We start from the raw sequence: 23,193 nt of genomic DNA, 5'->3' as shown, positions 1-23,193 counted from the left end.
AATAAATCATATAGAGGCTAATTAGCTGGCTAGCACACTGGTCTCCTAGCAATGGGGTATGAGGCCATTTTGAATAGTTCGCACCTCTATAAATCAAAAAGAGAAAAAGTCAGGACATTTAAAAAAAAAAAAAAAAAAAAGCCTCAACAGCTTTTGAAAGTGAGGATTTATGTTTTTTAAGAGAAGACATGTTTATAGACGGGGTATTTTTGGAAAACCTAACATTTTAGCGTATATAAGCGCATATAAAGAAGATTACAAATGTTTTTTTGACAAAAAATGAACAACAAACCATTTCTTTCAATGTAGTGAATTCTTTACTATAGCAGCAGATGTAACACAATGATTTGTAGCAGCAACACAGAGGCAGTCGAGGTAACGGAGACACCTCATTACTGTAAATACTGTTGTGTGGACAAAGTGAAAAGGCCACGGTCTATATCACCTATCAACTATCATTTTCCAACAGAAAAATCTTAAAATCTAAAATGAAAAATAGATCTATTCTCTTATTGGGATCCCTCACTTATTTGGAAAATATAATATAGCAGAGAAAGCATTAACAGCCTGGCTCTAAACGCTTCTATGGCAGGAAATTGTGAACAATATTTAACATAAATCAAATGACACAATCTCGTAATTTATCATAGACAATTCAATATATTCCAAAAACAATTAAGGAAAGCCCAAAATGAAATTACTTCCAACTTTAAAAATAACCAAACCATGAAATTCCAAAAAACTAACTTGATCTGACATTTAAATGTCATTATTTTGGGATTTGATAACACTCAGCAAAGATTGGCACATAACCTTCAATTGTTTCAAGGCAACATCTTTGTAATACTAGCTAAGGCATTAATATTGATCTCATGCTACCTGATCAGATGTTTTTAATTCATTGCTGAAAGACGATATAGGTTATTAGCGTTGAGACGGAATAAGTTAATAAGGAAGTATTCAAGTGTTATGAATGCAAAGTGCGAGTTTGAGGATAACATGTTTTTATCATTTCCACATTTAGTTTTTGCTACATTTTACCTCAACCAACCAAAGTGGAAAAGTTTTAAACCCGAGGACACACCGTTGTTCAGATACAGAAATCATCCTGAATGAGTCTCATACACACACTGTTCTGATATTTAGCGGGACAAAAGACATCGAGTTTAATACCAGGCTTAATTCAGTTTATAGTGATGTTGTCTCAGACGTCTTCAGTACATTACTATTGTTTAAATGACTATAATGCAGTGTCAAGTATGTCTTCACTACATTTAAATAGCCATTGTTGAAACAACAATTTGAGGGAATCCAGTATCCAAGCTTTACCCTGAATGTCCTGCGACTCAACAAACGTGGAATATTTCCACCATTTGATTTAGCAGAACTACCATAACAGGCAGCCTGCGACCCAGAATAATGAATACACTTGTATCCCTCAATTTCTACTTTACCATCTTCGTCAGCATCCATGCACTGTGCAGTGGGATTTTCCCCAGCTTTTGATTTTATGTGCACACGTACAATTGTCTCCTGATTCTCATTCCTCCCGGCCACACAGCTCCTCTCTGTAGATGTAGCCACTCTGTGTCCCTGTAGTAAACATCTGATACACCTAAATTGTCTGTACGTTCAGTGGAGTAAAACCCAGGGAAGACCTCCGCCTGCATCAATCATCATAATCTCCATCACTGCCGTATTCTGTAAAGTGAGAGAGAAAACATGGTTAACTATTATATATGATGACACTGACTCTCCCCCCCCCCTTCATTAACATTATGCATTACTTTAATGTTCATTATCTGAAGAAATCATTTTAAAAATGTGAACCACGAACATAACTGTATATTTTGCACATTTGTGTCCCAAGCTACCTCTTTTAATATCTTCACTGCTCTCAACTTTATATCCCAATATTTTATTTTTTAGTATTTTGTTATATTTGACTACTTATTTTTTCGAATTGGTATTTTGTGCCTCTACTGCCACAGATTTAGGGAAATTGGTCCGTGCGCAAAGCATTGTGGGGATTTTAAGACCGCAGAGTCTACACATGTGCAGCCTCGACATTTCTCCAAACGAAGTACGCCGGGCTCGGTAGAATTCCAAGTATGCTGGACATTGGAACAGTCCTTCGGCGGGACTCGATGACGTAGTATGCTTGAAATAGTGGCTCTGGAGCAGCTTTACTCGAGATTGAGAAACACCCTCTGTCTGAAACCAGAGCCCAGTCTGCTCTGATTGCTCAGCTGGCTCTCTCTGTTGTGATTGGTCAACCGCTTAGAGATGTCCCTTCCCTTAGCCTATCAAGTACAATGTGTTGGAGCACTATCCAATATAAGCGCGAGTGTAATATAGTGATATCACCATGTTCCAGAAGTAAACAAAGGAGTCCAAAGGAGGGGATTCATGCAGGGGGTTTGTGGGAGAATAATGCATATTAGGACCACTTTAAGTAAAGTCCACAAAGACGTTCTGCACGTGTTGCGTGACTTCTACTAGCACAATGTGAGAGGTGTAGCCTGGGTCTCTGCAGGAGGAGTAATCCATCATGTAATTTAACTGTCCTCAGTCTCTGCTGGCTCCAGAGGTGCAGCTCTGAGCGTGACCATGACCTCTGACCCCCCCCCCCCCCCCCCCCCCCCGTGGAGGTGGGCAGGAGTACAAACAAAGAGCTTCCCTACAGGAATCAATTAAGCAGCTCAGGACTTTTTTTATTGCGGCGGAGTCAGGGACCTTACATTTTAACAGCCAGAAACGTAAAGCAGAAGAAATTCAATCTTACCGAGGTCTCATTAAAACCTGCCAGGAGCCAAACAGAGCCGTGACCCTCAGAGGAAGATTCATTAAACAAAAGTCATTCAAACTATTTCACAGTCCAGACACTGAGTCGGACTGAGAGGTGACAGAGCAGTCTGCCACTGCGAGTGTCAACGAGATTCAAATGTGAAAATAATGAAACAATCTCAGTAGGTGAAGAATTGATTTGAATAAAAGACTCTAAAGTCAAAATGTATATTACTCCTTAACTGTTGGGAACATTCTTCGGCCTAGTTTCAAGGCAAAGAAACTAAACAATACATAGATTTGTGAATTGACAGAAGTAGAAATGAATCAAAAGCTCATGAATAGATCATTAATACGTAATGATTGCAAACCATCTGCAATTTTCTATAAGAATGTATCTTGTAAATTGGAATTACTTTGTAATAAGTGTATATTTTGTGCCTGCTCTTTATCTAATCGTGTTTTATTTTTTGTCTCCATCTTCACTTTTGCTGTAACAATGTACATTTCTTAAAAGACTGTTTCAAGAGAGTAAGAGGAGAAGATAAGTAAGTGTATTTAGAAGGAGGAAAAAGCAAGGGGGGAAGTTTTCCGTGCAAGTGATAGACCAACTGAGATTTGTGTGTATGTGTTTTTCTCTGTGTTTGTGTTTGTGTGTGTGTGTGTGTTTGTGCGTGTGTGTGTGTGCGTGCGTGCGTGCGTGTGTGTGTGTAAACTGACCGTTGCTGCCCAGCAGATCGAAGGCGCTGACACACGCCTCCTCTTCATCCTCCTCCTCCTCCTCAGCAGCAGCAGCAGCGGCGGCAGCATCATCGTACACCACCGGCCCGCTCTCCACCAACACTGCTCTTCCGCCGGCGGGGTTTCCCACGGGCACCGGCAGGGGGTTGGAGTTGCCGATCTGCACAAACAGGAAATATTGTTTTTTGTGAGCGGGCGGGCGTTGAGTATTTTTTATATTTTCCTCTGCGTGACACACGACTTTCCTCCGGGGAAATCTAGGCTGGATCTGATCTCATATGCCCCACTTCCTTTAAAATGATGAAAAATAATAAACAGCGGTGTAGTGGTGACGGTGAGAGCTGCAGGGCAGGTGGAAACGTTTCATCTCCTGCAGCATCCTCCACATGTGACTAACAACAGCATCAGAGCGTGACCACAACCTTTCCAATCTTACATTTCATTATTATCTTCTTAAAAAATGTGCATAGTCAACAGTAATGATATGCTACAGAAGGGTCAGCATGAACCAGCCTCAGGGGGTAAGTACCCTTCAGAGGTTATAAAGAAGATAGGAAATAAAAAATGAAGGAGTTGAGTGTGAGCGTGGGGGCGAAAATGTAATTAGAGTGCCCTTTTTTGCATTTCACCCCGTTCACATTGTGTTAGTGGAGCTGTCTAATGTTCATGCGTGAATATTACGACTTTTCGCCCTTTGGGAAAAAATGAGTGTATGATCAGGAGGAGCGTTTCCAGTTGCATGCTGGGAGGCACAAATGTGGCCGTTTTTGATCAGAAAACAAGCCGCACGGGAACAGGATGAAATGCTAGCAGAGAAAATAAACAGCTGGTATGATAAAAAGTCAGGAGAGGAGAGAGAGGGGACATTTTCCAGCCGTGGAAACGATGATAACACAAAGAGTCTGGATGTTCCATTTCATATTTCTAGCACATGTTCCACCTAAAAAGAACAGAATTTAAACCAAATTAATGCAAAAACATTATTTTAAGGGAGGCATTGATTGTATTTGTCCTCACATTGCACCTGTTTTAACAATATAACAAACTATATATATATATATTTGCAAAATATGGCCCCAGTTTCTCTGTGACCTTCCTTTATAGCAATAATATCTATTCCCACTCATTGTTCTTTATGTCGTCTGATTCAGTACAATCTGTTTTTAGAACTGCTTCAGCAAAGAAGATTTCCCCTCGGAACGACTCATCTGAAGAACCACTTCAATCTGAGCTGTGTTTATGTTGCTTAGTGATAAACTGTACAAATATCAGAAGGCTGACACACTCCACACCACGGAGCACTTCATTTATACCTGCCTTAAGCTAGAGAAACTAATAAAATATATCTAAAACCAGACTTTTATTCGACTTTGAAATGAAACAAATCTACATTTTTGCAGAGGACAGCCATCATCTTCAGTTTTTCCTGTGGCCTAAAAGGAAACCTGCATGTTATCGCTTTCCCTCCAACCGGGGCTAATTATAAAGCTGGAGGAGCAGCAGGTGGAGGGTCCACAGCGTGATGCGCAGATATTTCTGTTCTCCTCAGGAACAGCCTGTTGAAATCCCTGCTGGGGATCTTCCTCTGCCATCTCTCCTTCCAATTTGCCTCCTTCCTTTCCTTTATGTCATGCTTGCTCTCTTATTCTTCCCACATCTTTCCTCTCTTTGTCCTTCTCTCCTTCCTTTGTTCCTCTGCACATTGATTTTCGTTTTGGCTCAAACTCTCCCTTGTCCTTTTCCATTTTTCTACTATTCTTATGCTTTTTGATTTTAAAGAGGCTCTATTATGCTTCTTGGGGTTTTCTCTTTCCTGTTGTGTGTTATCTATATTATATTTGTGCATGTAAATGGTCTGCAAAGGCTAAAATCCCTGTGTTCCCTCCAGAGGGAGTTTTTTCTCCCACGCCACAACCATAAAATATCCCAGTGATTTCCTTTCCTTTCGCCTTAAGTAGATCCCTGCTGACTTTAACCTCACCAGTTTCCTCATCTGAGGAGCTGGACGCCTCATTAACTACAAGTAAACACAGGCAACAATGCAAGAACATTAAGACAAATAATTAAAAAAGAAATCATAACAGCATAAACACGCTGCTCCAGACTAATTAGGAGGTGAGAGCCGTTAAATGGGTCAGGAGGAACGGTCTGTGAGAGGAGATACAGATGTTTTTGTGTTGCTGTTAGACATTATTCCATTTACACAAAGATAATGTAACACTTCAAACACTGAGTTGCCTGTAGAGCAATGAGTCAAACTGAAGTGTTATAGACTAAGGGTCTCGGTGCTTTAATGAGGAAACTGCTCGTTAGGAGTGAGAAGAAAAACCCCAACCAACAACAGGAAACATGAGGAAACCCAGGGTTTTACGTGTGAGGATGTTGACATTGGATCGCCAGTAGTCACTCATGCATGCAACAACTGGCAGAGAAACCTTAACTGAGAGCAAACCGCAGGCTGCATTAAAGCATGGCATGACAAACAGGAAGTATACATAACAGAAACCGGTAAGTTAAGCTTTGTTAATCACATCCCTGTTGAACATAATGAGGAATTTTCCGAATATAACTCAGAAGCAGCACATTTGTCCAGCAGTTGAGAGGTTCTGGGCATAATTAGCATCATCATCGGCCACATTGGATTAATCAGCATTATAATTATTTCTACTATGCAGAGCAGAGTGGTAATAATAAAGCATTTACTGCCTTAATACAAAACCAACAAGGGATGATGGGAGCACGCTACAATATAGCAGTAAACAAGCACCTCCCCTGGCATGATTAAAACAATAGACCCATATTTTTTTTTATTAATATTGAAAAAAATGTCTGATACATTTGTCTTGGATTCATATGGAAGAGGATTAGGGCCACATGATTTTTCTTTTTGAGGATTTGAAAAGGATTTTTTTTTGGTTCTGAGTTTAATCTCAGATTTCTGACTTTAATCTCAGGGGGAAAAAAGAAATTGGGAGAAAAAAGTCAGAACTACCGGTAACTGTAGAGAACGGGCTTCAGTGAGAGACTTACACATTGCAGTAGGCAACAATGGAGGACGTGAGTGAATGTCTGCGCGCCAGAGGGGTCCAAGAGGAAACCATAAGAATGTGAAATGCAGACAATGATGAGCTAGCAGCAAGTGCATTAGTTGATATGCTCTCCCCCCTCCCCCCATCTAATTCAGTAAATAATGGTTTAGTTTGTTGACACGCAAGTTTGTGCTTGTTGGAACAGTGACTAACCAAGAGCAACAGCCTGGTGGTTTTCATGTTTCTGTAGAGATGTAATTAAGCTAGCAGCTAGCTGAGAGCCTGACAGCTACCGCTCAGCTCCCTGGCGGGGAAAAACAAATCGCCCAACCTTCTTTTTTTTTGCCGTCAATACTTCAGATTATTTTGCCTGTAACAGTTTAGAGGTCAGTGGTCAAAGTACAACGCAAGGAGGCAGTTGCTAATTATATATATCCAAAATGTGCCCAGTATAACCCCTCTCTGTACTGTAGCAGTGTTACCGCAGGGGTTTGGGCCATTGTCCTTTTACTCCATAATCACAGAATAATCAGCATATGAATATGAATCCTGCTGTACTGTCTGAAGGGGATTAAAACAGCAGGACAATGTTGCTAATTTTATCTAGTATGTGTTGCTGCGTATCATGTCAGTCTCTAACGTTAACGTTACTGAGTGTAAAACAGGGTTCCCGCGGGGTCTTAAAAAGTCTTAAATTTGATAATCAGAATTTAAGGCCTTAAAAAGTCTTAAATATGATCAGAAAAATAAGAAAGGTCTTAAATAAGATTTAGAAGATCTTAAAAATGATCGGATTTGAAAGGTACTTCTGTGTTGCGATCGCGTCTAAATGTGTTTTGGGGGAAATGTCCGGGCTGCAAAGTAACCAGTTTCCTCTTGGACCCCTCTGGTGTGCAGAAATTCACTCACGTCCTCCATTGTTGCCTACTGCAATGTGTAAGTCTCTCACTGAAGCCTGTTCTCTACAGTTACCGGTATTTCTGACTTTAAAGTCAGAATTCTGAGCTTAAAGTCAGAATTCTGAAAAAAAAAATATATATCCTCCAAAAAAAAATCATGCTGCTCTAATCCTCTTCCGTAGATTCAACTATTCACATCTGCCCCATAAATATGCGAGTATCTATGAATATGCAAATTATTCTGACTGAGACTTACTGTTCGGCCAACATGTTGGAACTGTGTTCCCGGGGTGAAACAGCATCAGGTTTCTATATAGTTTCTGTGGCAAAACCAATCTGTTCTTGAGTATAATTTCCAAGACAGCGCTCTGGAAAATAGCTACGGAAAACCATAGTTTTCTCTGGAAGTTTGGCTGGGATATTATGTTATTTTCTTCTCCTCTGATATGCCTTGTTTGGCTGTAGCTTGACGCAAACGATATGGGAAGCCCCTTTCAGCAATATGATGGCTTTTGTTTCTTAGATGGTCTTTGTCACACTGCTTAAACAGTGTGATATAGCTTTGACTACTTATTTAATTAATATGTCTTGTAGCATATCAAAACACAATGGGAAAATGTTAAGATGGTTAAAAGCTTGAGGAGCCTTTAAATTGGATATGGGATTATTAATTCATACTCATTTTGTATCAACATTTTAATCTACGGTTGAATTCTATTTTATGTATGTCATTTGTTTCTTTTACATCCCGTCTTTGTCCTGTTTTTTTACGTAAAGCACATTGCATTGCATTAATGTAGGAAGATGCTATATCAGGGTATATGCAGGAATCCTGAAGTCAGATGCAAAACCTTTTAAGACCTTTTTTAAGACCCTTTCCATACATTTTAAGACCTCATCGCCACTTGGAGTTCTAACCGGTTACATTGGCGACACACTTTACCTCACATTGACTATATACAGTATTGATTGTCCTTCCTCCTTATCTTCCAACCATTTGGACGCAAACTTGCATTTCCCCAAAACGATGTTGTAACAACCGGCATAAACGGACCTTTGCGTGCTATCAAGCAGTGAGCGTGCGATGTCCTGTTCAGATGACGTCAAATCCAACGGGATGCCATAAATAAACTACACAGAATCACACCTACGCAGTGATTACATTCAGGCACACTGTAGAATACAACCTCTTTGGACAAGTTATATACTTATTGAAAACAAGCTACAAAATGTAATACCTTGGAGAATGCCCTTTAATACTTTTTAATAGCCTTCATTTTCGCTAAATTGATTTATCAACTTTTAATACTTTTTAAGACCCCGCGGACACCCTGCATTTAAATAATTGTGCCGTCCAAGATGGAACAATCATTATTAAAACTATTTCTATGATGCAGCACAGAGTGGCAATACAAAATCACTTACTGCCTCAACCTGCAATCAACAAAAGCAAGATGTGACCTGCTATGTAAGCTTATGGGCATCATTTGTGGATCCTTGTATATCTTATCTTAATGCCTTTATTGTATTATGAAAAACACTCTTGCCCCGTCATTAAATGAATCTCGACTCCTTAAGAGACGTCATCCTGTGTAAAAGCCAGACCTCTGATACTTCAACAGCTCTAATTCTGCTCGTTAATTCTCACCCTGTTGTGAACCAAGTAACTCTCACTTAATGTATTCACATGTCGTCCGTTTCAAGAGAGAAAGCGCTGAACAATCACATCTTTTTGGCCCTCAGCGTCTTTGGTTTTAAGGGTGAACGAGGGGGTCAGTGCGTTCCTGCAGGGCGAGCTGAAGACGCTGCACATCGTGTGGTTTTACCGCCGGCCCCGGCCTGACAGCTTCTCCGAGAACCCGACTTCAAATAGACTCAGCCGTCAATTGCCAAGACTATTGCTTGCATAAGTAGACTACAGCTGCAACGCCAGAGCGACTGTCTGCAGTTCAAAGCCCCTCTCCTGTGACCTCATCAACCCTTTCACATTTTTGAAGCCTCTCTGAAAATCCCCACGTCTCACACTGTGCTGAGGTTTTAGTCTAAATGCGGACCGAAGGAGAAGAAAAAGGGAGAGGGCAGGACAGAACAGCTGGGGTCACTTTCAATTGGCAGAAATCAACTTGTTCCTCATTCTCGTTATTTCTGATCCAATACCTCAATATCAATACTGTAGGGTTGATGATGGGGGCTTTCAAAATGATTCATGCTGATAAATGATCATCAGTGATGTGGAGATAATGGCTAAGTGGGTAAAGATAAGAACAGTCCAGCATGTTAATTAGAGGACATCTATTTCCTGTTCCATGCCGATAATGTGATATTAAGATATCAAAAATGAAACGCGCTTTCTGATCTCACATCACAATATTGATATTATACCGAGTTTCTGTCTTATCTTCTGACTGCTCGTATTTCTTACGACATTGGAAACATTGGACCTCATCAATCCCCACGTCTCACACTGTGCTTAGTTTTTAGTCTTGATGTGGTGCCAGAGTGGAGAAGGAGGAGAAGAAGAGAGAGGGCAGCGCAGAACAGCTGGGCCACTTTCAATTGGCAGGAATCTACTTGTTCCTCTTTCTCCGTCTTGCAAAGTGATTGTTTCCTCCCGTTGCTTGTTTGTAAAATGTACAGACTAATTTCTGGGTCACTGGAGAGGCTGAGGGGAATCCGTTTTTTTTGAAAAAGTTTGGCTATCTCCTTTTAAAATCTGTGCACCGTCGCTGCAGCGTTACATAAGAGGAGCCGCGAGTGAGGAGCAGCCTCAGCCAATAGCGACGGCCGTTTGCTTGCAGTTCCCAGGGGGAGGGGGTTGAGGGGGTTGCTAAGTAACAAGCCTTGTTGACCCGGCCCCTCGTGGCAATGTTTTCTTCCTGGTTGACAGAGCCTGAGTTCCCCCCCCCCAACCCTGAGCCCCTCCATTCAGAGCTGCCAGCAGCACATGATGGAGGGCCGGACAAAGGGTGAGAGAGGGGGGGGGGGAGAGGAATGTGGAGAAGAGGAGGAAATGTATAAAGGAGGATTGTATAGAGAGGTGCAGCGATGACGTATTTCTTGAAGGTCGACCCGTAAGTTAGCATTGCAATAGTTTCTTTGAACAAAAGCCTATTGCAGTAAAAAAGATATGTGGCAAACACACTTTTATGATTGTTTTACATGTTGCTCAGCAGCATAGTCTCCACATATTAACTCCACTTTTATGATTTTTGTAGCGTCAATGCAATCTCCAGAAGCAAAAAGCTATAAAGGAACTGCATCAAGGTAACTTGACTTCACGTCACCACCGCTAAGCTAAAGGCTGCTAACTTTTGGTGCAATGACATTCAGTATTCTCATTTAGACACTTTATAAGACTCAAAGAAGCTTCAGACATTCACCAGTGAGGTGGGAGTGGGTATACCGACTTCCTCTTTGGTCGGAGAACCAAATGTGCACATTTCTTAAGCTTGTGTAAACCACAGACTTTATAGATAGATAGAATTGGGAGGGATGAAACCCTCTTTAATGGTCACACATGCAGAGCACACAGTGAAATGTGTTCTCTGCTTTTAACCCATCCTAGTACCAGGAGTCTAGTACTAGGAGCAGTGGGCAGCTATTGTACAGCGCCCGGGGAGCAATGGGAGTGAGGGGGGGAAGGGGGATGTCCGGTGCCTTGCTCAAGGGCACCACGGCAGGGCAGGATGTGAACTGGGACCTCTCCAAGTAGCAGTCCACACTCCATATTTTTTAGGTCTGGTCGGGGACTTGAACCGGCGACCCTACAGCTCCCAGTCCCTACTGACTGAGCCACTGCCGGACATTATATAAGTCATCTAACCTAATACATATTGAGCTAAACCATTAACTCGAGACTATCATAAATGCTAACTTATTTCCTGACTTTAGCTCTCATTCCTGCTCCTTCTAAGGTTTCTACAAATGTTTTCCCCTGTTGATTGTAGGGTTACTTTTGGGGAGTTTTACAAAGTGATGTTGTATGCAGTACAGTCTGTACATCCCCTGAGACAAATTGCAATTTGTGATATTGGGCTATCTCAATAAAATGTGTCCATTTGATTGATTGAGAATGACGAGAAAGAGAGGACAGCAGCAGAGTGAAGCATTAACGGGAAGAGACACAAGGGAATAAAGCAAGTAAAATGATGAGGAAGGAAGGGAAAATAGAGAGAGAAACAGCAGGAAGTAGATGGAGTAACGTGGGAGAAGTAGATGAACATAATTGGTAGTAAAAATATGTTTTCCCCACTATCACGTTTTTATTTTGTGATCACTCATTTCTTCCATAAAGACAAACTTGAGTCTTCTGGATAATGTAATAACATGTCCAAAGCATGCTTCACTGTTGAGGTTGATCATTAGTTCATATGGAGCAACCTTTGTACCGTGGCAGATTTCTTTGTTGAAAGTACATGTTCTGTTGAGAGCCTGTTAAATCTTATGTAACTAGTTCAGGGTCACTTACATAAGGATGAAATGTAACCGACATATGTACAGCGCCACGCTGTCAAGTGAGAGTTTAACTTGGGAGAAAACAATTATTTAGACCAATGTTGTACACTATATCTTATACTGTTGCTCAACAATGTTATATCTTTATACTTCTACTCCAGGATTTCTGTTTTAAGTAAGTGATTTAGAGTTAAGAAAACATTACAGAATGAGTCAGCATAACTGCTCTGGGACCTGACTTGTAAACCAAGACGATATCAGTGCAAGGCATGCAAAGGAGAAACAAATGTAACACTGAAATATCCATGATATCCTACATTTCCTATTAAACATATAGTAACTAAAACACTGTTGAAATCCAAGTTGTACATTTAAAAAACTTAAACTTTCTGAAAAAATGAGCTTGAGTCTTAATCCAAAATCTTATCTCAAGCTCTATAAAATCTTTGGATACTGTCAAAAATAGTACTAGCATCCTTAGTGGCATGCTAATAAAGAACCAATGGCCCCATAACTACATTACCCATGAGCTTCAGTGGCTGTTATTATGGAAAACCCTAATGTGAACTGATTTGAACTTGCTGGATGTTCTCGTCAAAGTAATAATAAGCTCCAGCTCAGCATCGTAGCTTGTAACTTTGGCTTTATCCTCCAAGATCAGGGTATCTTTATAAAGAGTTTTATGTGAATCCGAGCATTTAAGTACAACTGTCAGTCACCTATTGCAGCCTGTGCTCAAACTGAACAGGACTTTAAATTCCCAAACATCAGCCGCCGGAAAAAACTCCTGCCATTTTGCTTCTTTAGGGAGAGATGAAGAGGAGCATGGCAGTGAAGTAAATCATAAGAAAAGAGACTGATCAGCAGGAGTGTGAAGCCGGTTGGGAAGAAAGGACAGTGAGAAATGTGTAAAATGAGATATGGGGGAATAAAAAAGAACAGTAGTGAGTATATGAAGTCCAGAAAGCCACAATTTTAGACTTTGAAGATGATGTAAAGCTACCTGTGATTGAATCCGGGTACAATTTAAAATCACATTAGGCGACAAAGTTGGAGGGACTTGCCTGTATCTCGCTGAAGAAGCTATACACGAGCAGAATGAGGACGTGCTGTTCAAAGACATGACGTTTAAAAGTAAAGCAGATAGCGAACATATTGTATTTTCCCTGTGTTCATAAAAGCAGAGGGCGGGGCCAAGCCCATCACTGCAGGGCGGTAAAAAAAAGTCCTCCAAAAGTGCTGTTAAAGACATTTTTACATCCAAGTTTAGAGCTGTAGTTATTTTAAGACCCTGTCAGAGATTTTTAGGAGCAGTGAACGCCCTGGAGTGGGTACAAGAGCAGAGAAGGCGAGGAGTAATAATGGAAGGGCAAACAAAACGAAGTGAGGTTCACCTCTCACACGGCCCGCGCGAGATTTATCCCCCGTCTGCTCTGCAGGGGGTCTGAGCAATCAGCAATTATAATTTAATGGGCGACTGACGGGGAGTTACAGCCTGTAACACGCACTGCTTCATTATGAGGAGACAGGAAGCCTCTGGGTTCAATTCTCCTTTAAAAAGGTCTCCTATTATACTGTTTTTCATCAATATATGATAGGTCTCAGATATATACAAACATGTCTCTGAAGTGTTTGGCTCCAAACACTAAACAGATAATTGCAGCATTACCCATAATCCCCTCTGTTTCAGGCCTGTTTCAAAAGTGCTGATTCTCTGTCTGTTACTTTAGATGAAAATAAGGAGCCCCTCCCCACGCCCCTCTGAGAGAGATTTGGTTAAAAAGAACACAATGGTGCTCTAGGAGGAGATTCAGGTGATAAGGGGGGGGGGGGGATACCTTGGTTGGTGATTGGCTAATGGTTACACAAGCCAAAAAACGTGATGACATCATAAAGTGGCCAAAATCTGATCAGCTCATTTTCAGACAGGTTTTTATAGAAATGGATCAGGACAAAAAGTGAGAGAATATTTTTTCCTGAAACTTTCAGAATCTCTTTACACAGAGGGGACACATGTTTATGTAGAAGAGACATGAAAAAGTAGATTTTGCATAATAGGTGACCTTTAAAATACTGTAGTTTAAAGACTGATGAACTTTTTTTCATTGTCAACCAAGACAAAAACCAACAATATCTTTATCTAGAGTGTGTATCCAAAGTTGAATATATCTCTTATTCCTTTGTGCCACAGACCTCCAGGTTTTCTGCAGTGTTTAATACAAATTAAGAAGATTTTAATAGCACAAAAAAAGGCTATTTTCATACTTCTCAAAACATGTAAAGAAGCTAGTAGAGTCAATAAAGCCTAAAATACTTTATTGACACTACATTAATTTGTATTGCATTTTATCCTCGTCTGGTCTTCAACCTTCCTAAATTCTCCCACACCACTCCGCTCCTCCGCTCCCTTCACTGGCTTCCAGTAACTGCTAGAATCCACTTCAAGACACTGGTACTTGCTTACCATGCTGCGAATGGATCTGGCCCTTCCTACATCCAGGACATGGTTAAACCGTACACCCCAGCGCGTGCACTACGCTCTGCATCAGCCAAACGACTCGCTGCACCCTCGCTGCGAGGGGGACCCAAGTTCCCATCGGCGAAAACACGTGGGTTTGCTGTCCTGGCTCCAGGATGGTGGAATGAGCTCCCCATTGACATCAGGACAGCAGATAGCTTGCACATCTTCCGGCGCAAACTGAAAACTCATCTCTTTCGACTCCACTTCGAGCGTTAGAACTATTAACGAAGCACTTTTATACTAATAAAGGACTGGCTTATCTAAAGCCAGTTGAGTAGCACTTGAAATGTTTGGCTCTATGAAACCTGATGTACTTATATGATTCTGTTTTCTTCAAGGTTGTGTCTTCCTGGTCGAATGTACTTATTGTAAGTCGCTTTGGATAAAAGCGTCAGCTAAATGCAATGTAATGTAATGTAATGTAATGTAATGTAATGTAATGTAATGTATCCTAGCATTATATAATGTAAAATCTTAGTATTATCATGTATCAATGAATGTGACTTGGACGAAGATAAACAGAAAATAGTTAAATAGCTTAACCAGTTAAATAATAGTTTTAATTTATTTAAGTTGAACCGCTTGACCCATTATTAGTAGATAAGCATCCTTGTATGGCTAACAAAGGTATTTATAACAAAGACTAATGACACATTTCTTTGATAATATGGGTCGTCATTGGCAAGGAAATAAGTGTATTTTACATTTAGTAAAAAAGTGTGCCTATTTTCTGATTATATAAGAAATTGTACCTATTTTCGGAAGAATTTTAAGAAGACAGTGAGAGAGTGAAGCAGAGAAGATGATAACACAGCGAGTGAATAAGTGTTTCAGATAGGAAATAGCGAAGGGGGAACTTATCTGTCCAAGTGATAGACTGGGTGAGTGAGTGTGTGTATTTGTGGCGAAGCAGAGTGTGAGCAAGTGTCGGAGACATGAAGCAGATGTGGTGCAGACGGACGGCGGCTCACCTGCTCCAGAGCGATCTTCTTGTTGGGCTGTCCGGTGATAAAAGGCTGCAACCTGCAACACAAACGACAACACAACATCAACACAGTCCCAAACTACACATTTAAATTACAAAGTTTCTCCAAAAGCTTACTCAATCTCCATTACATCTTCACATTCTTTCAAAAACATTCATGCGTCATTCATGTATAAATGCCGCAAGGGATACAAATGTGTTTCATGCTTTTAGAAACACTTCTTGCCATCAACTAGGTGTGGGGTAACACTAGCTGATGCAGTCTCCATCAGATACTAAGTCATTCTAGTGCTAAAATTACCATCAACACTGATAGTTTGAACATTAACATTTGCAAATGTACTAGCATGTAGGAGAGAACTATGAGTTGGCTCTACTTTTGCTTCTCTTCTTACTTTAATGAGTAAATCACACATGGGTAAAACATGGGTAATTATTCTGAATCCACCATCACTGTGATGCCTGCACGGAGCAGCAGCAGAGAGGCAATGTAGTGCATGTACTTAAGGTGTTAATCCCTCCAACTCTACTGTGAACAGAGGGAGGTGTGGATGTTTAAGCAGTGGTAGAAACACCGCACACTAAAACTAACGGCCGGGCTTCATGACCTTGGAGTCATGTTGCTGTAGCAAATGAAAACCATTAATAACATTGAAGATCAGTCTGAAATACTAGTCAACAACTCAATAAATGTGTAGGTTTTATGAACCTCTCAGAGTGTATACATTTCCACACATAATCTTTTACAGACGTTAGGAGAAGATTTGAATGTGCAGACAGTTCAGATTTCACTTTATTGTTAAATATATCATTAACAACAGAGTGCTTTTAGGGGTTTTGCCTTTCCTGTAGTTTGTTATATAGGTTTTTGGGCATGACCAATCGTAACAGAGGTGGTCAGCTAACCAATCAGAGCAGACTAGGCTCTGGTTTCAGACAGAGGGTGAAAAGAGGTACTGCAGCACGAGAAATCTGACACTTAAAACAAAAGCTATTCATAATAAGTTCATTCGATGATGAGTATACAAATCATAAAAGCAAGAATCCTGCGACATTACATTAGCTTCAAATAAGTACCACACAGAGAAATGGGACATTATATTTTACATAGATTTAAGGAGACAAAGCGCTGTCATAACAGAATCAGTCTGCAACCGAAGATGTGTCCTCACAGATTCACTAATTTCTCTTTATAATAACCCGACTAGCAGTGTTGTCATGCTAACAGCTGTGTGAGGCGTCACTCAGGCACAGAAGTGCTTTATGCCAAAGGCTAAATTGAACACGCTCAACATGACAATGCTAACATGCTGCAGGTGTAATGTTTACCCTGTTAGTCTAGCATTTTAGTATAACAATAGGCGCTCATTAAACATGAAACTACAGCTGAAGGGAAGGCTTTTTGTTTTGCAGTTATTTAACAATAAATGAACGACAAATTACTGATGGTCTAAAAAACATGTCGACTTTCTGTTGGCATCACATGAAAATTCAGAATATCAAAAAAAGTAATGAGGGTTATAGGCTGGTTATGAATGACATAGTTCCAAAAATGAACGGCAAAGTGGGTATCACAGCAGGCTTCAGGGCAAGAACATTTGAAAACATAATAATTTATAACCCTTGTACTATTAATGATCATTGAGTACAACAGTTATTGCTGACTAGCCATCTGCATGGAAGGCTTAGCTGGATGTAATTAACATTCAGGAGGGCTCTTTGTAACCTGCATTACATTACATTCACATATATATTCATTACACTCTTTATTACAGGATTTACTGTTGACACAATAAAGGTTGAGGATTTCATTTCGATTACTACGGCTGCTCTTTGAGTCCTTTTGGCTTCAGGCGACCCGCTGGAGGATAAAATTAACACTGTGAATGTTAAATTACACCCAAAACTGTGACTGACAGGCCAACAGACTGTCTGTGAGCACCATCTCTTTCTAGACAGTCGCAGAGATAATCAGCGATGAACGATCCACCGGCGGTAATTCCTAAGCAGTCTTCCCTGCGTCCCACCGGCTGGAATTAGCCCCCCACACCCCCCACCGTCCCGGCCCCGCGCTGAGCCCTCCCCCGAGGCTTACAGTAAACGCTCAACTCGCACTGATAAGAGAGAAAACGCGAGTGAGCTTTTAATTAATCTGCTTTAACCAGGGGGGATGGGTAACAGAGAATGTGGCATCTTTCCGACCCCAACACTAGCCCCTCCTTCCTCAGAGCTCATTAGAAGAAAAAAATCCCAGCCAGGAGGGCGAATCGCTCCCCGCTGAGAAAAAACTATTCAGGGTCCACGTTCATGTGAGAGACTATCCGACCGAGCTCCCTTGGGCCCTGACCCGGACACCGGTGAGAAAGAAAGGGGGAGGAAGGAGGGAGGGAGGTGAACAAACAGGCAGAGAGGTGGAGGAAAGGGTGAAGAAGAGAAGGAGGGCTCAGGGATTCAGGGTACAAAAGAGCAAGTGAGGGAATAATAAGATGGACTCGGGGCACAGGGAGAGAAATATGGCACCAGAAAAGAGAGATGGAGGGTTTAATCATAAATAGCAGCACAAAAGGAGGTAAGGAGGGAGGTTATGAGGAGTATATTTAGCAGGTTTCTGTACTATGATACCACTTTTAAATGCTCTACCACTTTTAAATGTTTTATATACTGAGAAGCATTGATGACGCTTTTGGCTGACCCAGAAGTTAGCATCCCACGAAAGCAATATCATTTTTCTATTGGATTTTAAAACACTGCACAAAATAAGATTGGAGGCAAACATACCCCTATTATACCCAAATATAAGGATAAACTCAAGGGAAATGGTAACGTTGACCTGTAAAGGAACTACAACACAGTCACATGACTTCACGTCACCACCGCTAAGATAAAGGCTAATGTCCGGAGTGATGAAGTTTAGTAGTCCCATTTAGTCACTCATTAGCGAACCGTTTTAACAACACATAGAGGCTCCAGACATAAGGTGTATTTACTGACTTATTTTATGTCGTAGAAAATGTTTTAAAAATCTATTAAGCTTGTGTTAACCACAGACCTTATTTCAAAACTACGAGGGAACCGGAAATGGTAAATGCCCACTATTGTTTTAAGACTCCCTGCAACACGTGTAAACATACTTGGCCATAAACCAGATTCTGATATTGTAAATAAAAAGAAAGGGATTGAGAGAGGAGAAAGGAAGTGTCATGGAAGAAAAAATGGAAGTCGAAAAAGAGGGTAAATCCAACCGCTCATTTATAAGAGTTGACCTACATGTGACTCCAATGACATGTAGATCAATAGTCACTGGGAGGCGTGTGGCGCAGTGGCCTAGTGCGTTGGTGTTCGGATCAGGGGGGCACAGGTTCAAACCCCACTGCAGTCAGCATGTCGTTGTGTCCCTGGGCAAGACACTTCACCCCAAATTGCTCCTGTGGGGATTGTCCACTGTACTGAGTAAGTCCCTTTGGATAAAAGCGTCTATCAAGTAACATGTAATGTAATAATGTAATGTAATCAATACAACACAATAATTCACCTTCATTTATTGTCAGATAAACTACTCAGGACCCAGGTGATGTTATCCCACAAGCTAAACCCCCAAACATTTAATATTTACAGAGGGGAAAATAATTAATGTCAATTCCTCGATCCGTCCATCAACCGGCAAAATTTAAATGCATTTCATCATTATAGTCATTCATCAAGTTAAATGCTTTCCCCTCTGTTATATGGTTGGAATGGATTTTTGAAAGTATTGTTAAATGGGGTTCAGGCAGATAATGCTACTTCATTAACTGCACTAGAAGAATACATTTTTGGTCATCAGAATAGAGTGGCGAAGTCACGCCCATCTACTTGCGCCCCATGGGACCTTATTTCTGAAAAAGTATGTATTGAAGTCAATGGGGAGAGAATGATTATCTTTTGTGTCAGAACTTTCTCCAATTAAACAAAGATAAAACTGAGGTAATGGTTTTTGGAGCCAAGGCAGAACGTATAAAAGTTAGCGCTGAGCTTCAGTCTGCAATGTTCAAAACAACAGATAAAGCCAGAAATCTAGGTGTAGTCATGGACTCTGACCTGAGTTTCAACAGTCACATTAAAACTGTTACTAAATCAGCCTACTATCACCTAAAGAATACATCTAGGATTAAAAGACTAATGTCACAGCAGGATTTGGAAAAACTTGTCCAGTAGACTCGACTACTGCAATGGTGTCTTCACAGGTCTCACTAAAAAATCTATTAGGAAGCTGCAGCTGATTCAGAACGCCGCTGCTCGAGTCCTCACTAACACTAAGAAAGTGGATCACATCACTCCAGTTCTGAAGTCTTTACACTGGCTTCCTGTGTGTCAAAGAATAGATTTCAAAATACTGCTGCTGGTTTATAAAGCACTGAATGGTTTAGGCCCAAAATACATTTCTGACCTCCTGCTAAATTATGAACCATCCAGATCTCTCAGGTCTTCAGGGACTGGTCAGCTTTCTGTCCCCAGAGTCAGAACTAAACATGGTAAAGCAGCGTTCAGTTATTATGCTCCAAATATCTGGAACAAACTCCCAGAAACCTGCAGGTCCGCTGCAACTCTGACTACTTTTAAATCCAGGCTGAAGACTTTTCTTTTTGTCGCTGCTTTTAATTGAACTATTCATATCTTAGACTGCACTGTAACTTTTATCCATGTACTTTTTTCTTTTAATGTTTAATTGACAGCACTGTAACTTTTATCCATGTATTTTTTCTTTTAATGTTTATTTTATTAGCTTTTCTTTTTAATGACTGATTTTAAATGCCATTTTCTTAATCTCTTTCATTTTTTGTAAAGCACTTTGAATTGCCTTGTGTTGAAAAGTGCTATATAAATAAACTTGCCTTGCCTTGCCTTGCCTTTTGATCCCGTTTGAATTGTGCCACGAATTACACAGATGATGTTTATCAATCTTAAAAAATCATTTTCTTGTCAAAAAAGTCAGTTTGTCTTAAAACTGTTGAAATATAAGACTATGAAAAATACGCAACTAGAAAGACTACAAATCCCAGAGTCGCGTAAGTGAATTTAGCTAGCTGACATTAACGTTACACATTACACTCGTGTTACTCACCGAAACCTTGTAAAGCCGGTCCCGCATGCTGGAACCGACTAACTCCCCTTTTGTGTATGTAGTTCTCAACATGACCGGACTTGTAGTGATTTTCACCTCTTTTAATACTTTTCGCTTCATTCTGAAAGAAAGAGGTGAAATGTGCTAACGTGACGGCCATCTTGGTGTTGGTGACGTGTGCAAAACCAGAGATGTAGTTCATTGAGCGCTTCACACAAAAAAATGTGTTACTTCAATTTTACGGCACATTTTTATTTTTTTTACTTGCAAAATTATCTTTTAAATTGACAAACATCATATGTGTAATTCATGCACAATTCAAACGGGATCAAAAGATAATCTTTCTCTCTCCATTGACTTCAATACATACTTTTTCCAAAATAAGGTCCCATGGAGGTCCACCGGAAGGGGAGGGACTTCGCCTCTCTATAACCATCGGTCAATAGTGAGGAGGGGTCAAAGGTCAGGGTGAACATAAGTGGGGTTTTAATCATCATTAAGAAGAAACATTTGGTTTAAATGGGTTAGATAAGAATATTTGTAAGCGTATTTTACTATGCTGGTTCAGGCTGATTTATCTTGTTTAATTTTGGAAAGGTTGACTTGCATTTTGGGACAAATGTTCATGTTTCCTAGAGTGACGCTTTCTAATTTGGGGGATATTGTAATTTCTCCACTTGTATTTGATTTGGAGTTCAATAGCATCCTCATTATGCTATAGCATTGTTAATGTGATCATGTTAGCATGCTGACGTTAGCATTTAGCTTCCAGTTAACCAACTCTTAGTTTCGTTTTTTTTTTGCGACCAGTTATGATTGTTCATCACCTACAGTAGTGTGTTTGATATCTGGTTAAATTAAATCTATTCTACCAGTCTGACGTTTTGATGAGACATTTGTCATTCATTCAGTTTTCCTTAATCCAATCCAATCCACTTTATTTATATAGCACAGTTTAAAAACAGAGGGTTTGCCAAAGTGCTTCACAATGAACATAACATTATAATAAAATATAATATTACGCGAATAGATAAAAAGCACACATAAGAAAAGATAAAAAAGCACACATAAGAATAAATACAAGGCACATAAAGGCTATGGACATTAGCAACATTAGCCTTAACAGCCTTAACATTAAATAATGACAACTCCAGTCTGACTTTTCCTTTCTTCCGTATTTTTTCGTCTTAGCTATTATCAAAATGTTACCTCGAAACATTATTCTCGAAAAACAATGTGCTGGTTACTCAGGAAAATCCACATCTTTACATTAACACTTTTCGATGGGAATCATCTTTATCAGGAATAAATAAACACTATAATCTGATTACAAATGATCCAAATCAGCAATCACAAACAAGCTGAACCAAACTGAGCTTCAAATAAAACTACCCTTTTTTATTAGTATTACAAATATTAATTAATATTTCTAATTCTGAGTCTCTGGGAGATTTCATTATAAAACCAGTAGCTGCTGCTGCTGTGTATTAAGTCAAGACACTCTCTCCCTCGCTCATTACCACATTCACTTCCCCCATGATCTCATTTCCTGCAATAGAGCCCTTTCCATATTCATAAAACAACCACACATTATATTATAGATCTTATAAACGTCTTGTTGTTTACAGTGCTGTGTTTGTGTATTTTCTTTACATTTGTTGTAGCTTAGCTCGTTAGCGTCGCGGTAAGACACTCTACAAGCCTCTCATTGTTTTTGCTCCTCGGTGACTTTATGTGTTTGTCTTTTGAATCCACTTCTTCTTCCCATCACTGTTTGTGTTTTCAGCTGTGCATGGATAAACTGATGTAAAGTGAATAATTTCATTATGCATAGAATAATCCAATCAATAACATGAGGAACCGGAAAGATGGGATGGAGAGGAGGAATAATCTGCAAACTGGGGGTTGAATGAAATTAGTTCTGCGATGTGCTCGGATGTAAATAAATGATGATAATAATCTCAGCTTCCAACTCGGTTATCCAGCTGGGGAGTGGATCCTCTGTGTCTGTGTGTGTGTGTGTGTGTGTGTGTGTGTGTGTGTGTGTGTGTGTGTGTGTGTGTGTGCCTCAAACACACACAGATCGTTCTTTAGCATAATTAAATCATGCATAATCACAAAAACCCACACACACAACTGTGGTGCCCACTCATACTTTCCCAGACCTGACACACACAATGCACACACGTATACAGAGATACACACACACACACACACACACAATGCACACTCACACACAGAACTCTCTCACAATTAAAAGAGTTGTGTCCATTCAGGCTGCAGTGCATTGTGGGCCGGTGTGCAGCTTGGCAGGAGGGGACGCAGATTCAGCCAAAAGGACTGATTGTGTTTTCTTCTCCTCTGGCCAGTCCATCCAGCACTGACCCCATTCACCCCAGAAACACACACACAGTACCTACTACTGCAGATTTACAAAGGACAGGATTATATAGATGACAATGTATGCTAAACGTAACGCACACAGTGCCATGCCATGCTTAGTTTCTGCTACTTAAAATGTATATACTATCGACTCTCTATAGACCCTTTCATTAACCTCTACTGAACTAATCACCTTTAAAAGCACAGAACACACCGTGTTGCGTCATTGATCATTACAGGAAGAAGAAGTAGTGGGAGTACCACCAACCCTGCGATTACTGCTGGACCACCAC

General features: G+C 40.4%; 1 protein-coding gene across 1 annotated transcript in view; it reads right to left on the bottom strand.

Moving 5' to 3' along the window:
• Window positions 1-294: 294 nt before the first annotated feature.
• Window positions 295-23,193, bottom strand: part of brf1a (BRF1 RNA polymerase III transcription initiation factor subunit a) — a 113,692-nt gene continuing 90,793 nt past the window's right edge. The window contains exons 17-19 of the mRNA XM_034235292.1: window positions 15,404-15,455; window positions 3,508-3,688; window positions 295-1,701 (exon numbers count right to left, since the gene is read on the bottom strand). Of these exons, the coding sequence (XP_034091183.1) occupies window positions 1,670-1,701; window positions 3,508-3,688; window positions 15,404-15,455 (265 nt within the window). The 3' untranslated portion in view covers window positions 295-1,669. The remainder of the gene's footprint in view (window positions 1,702-3,507; window positions 3,689-15,403; window positions 15,456-23,193) is intronic.

Source organism: Gymnodraco acuticeps, unplaced genomic scaffold (assembly GCF_902827175.1).
Source record: "Gymnodraco acuticeps unplaced genomic scaffold, fGymAcu1.1, whole genome shotgun sequence".
Taxonomy (NCBI): Eukaryota; Metazoa; Chordata; class Actinopteri; order Perciformes; family Bathydraconidae; genus Gymnodraco; species Gymnodraco acuticeps.
The sequence above is the reverse complement of the archived record's forward strand: the minus strand, read 5'-3'. Positions and strand labels throughout refer to the sequence as shown.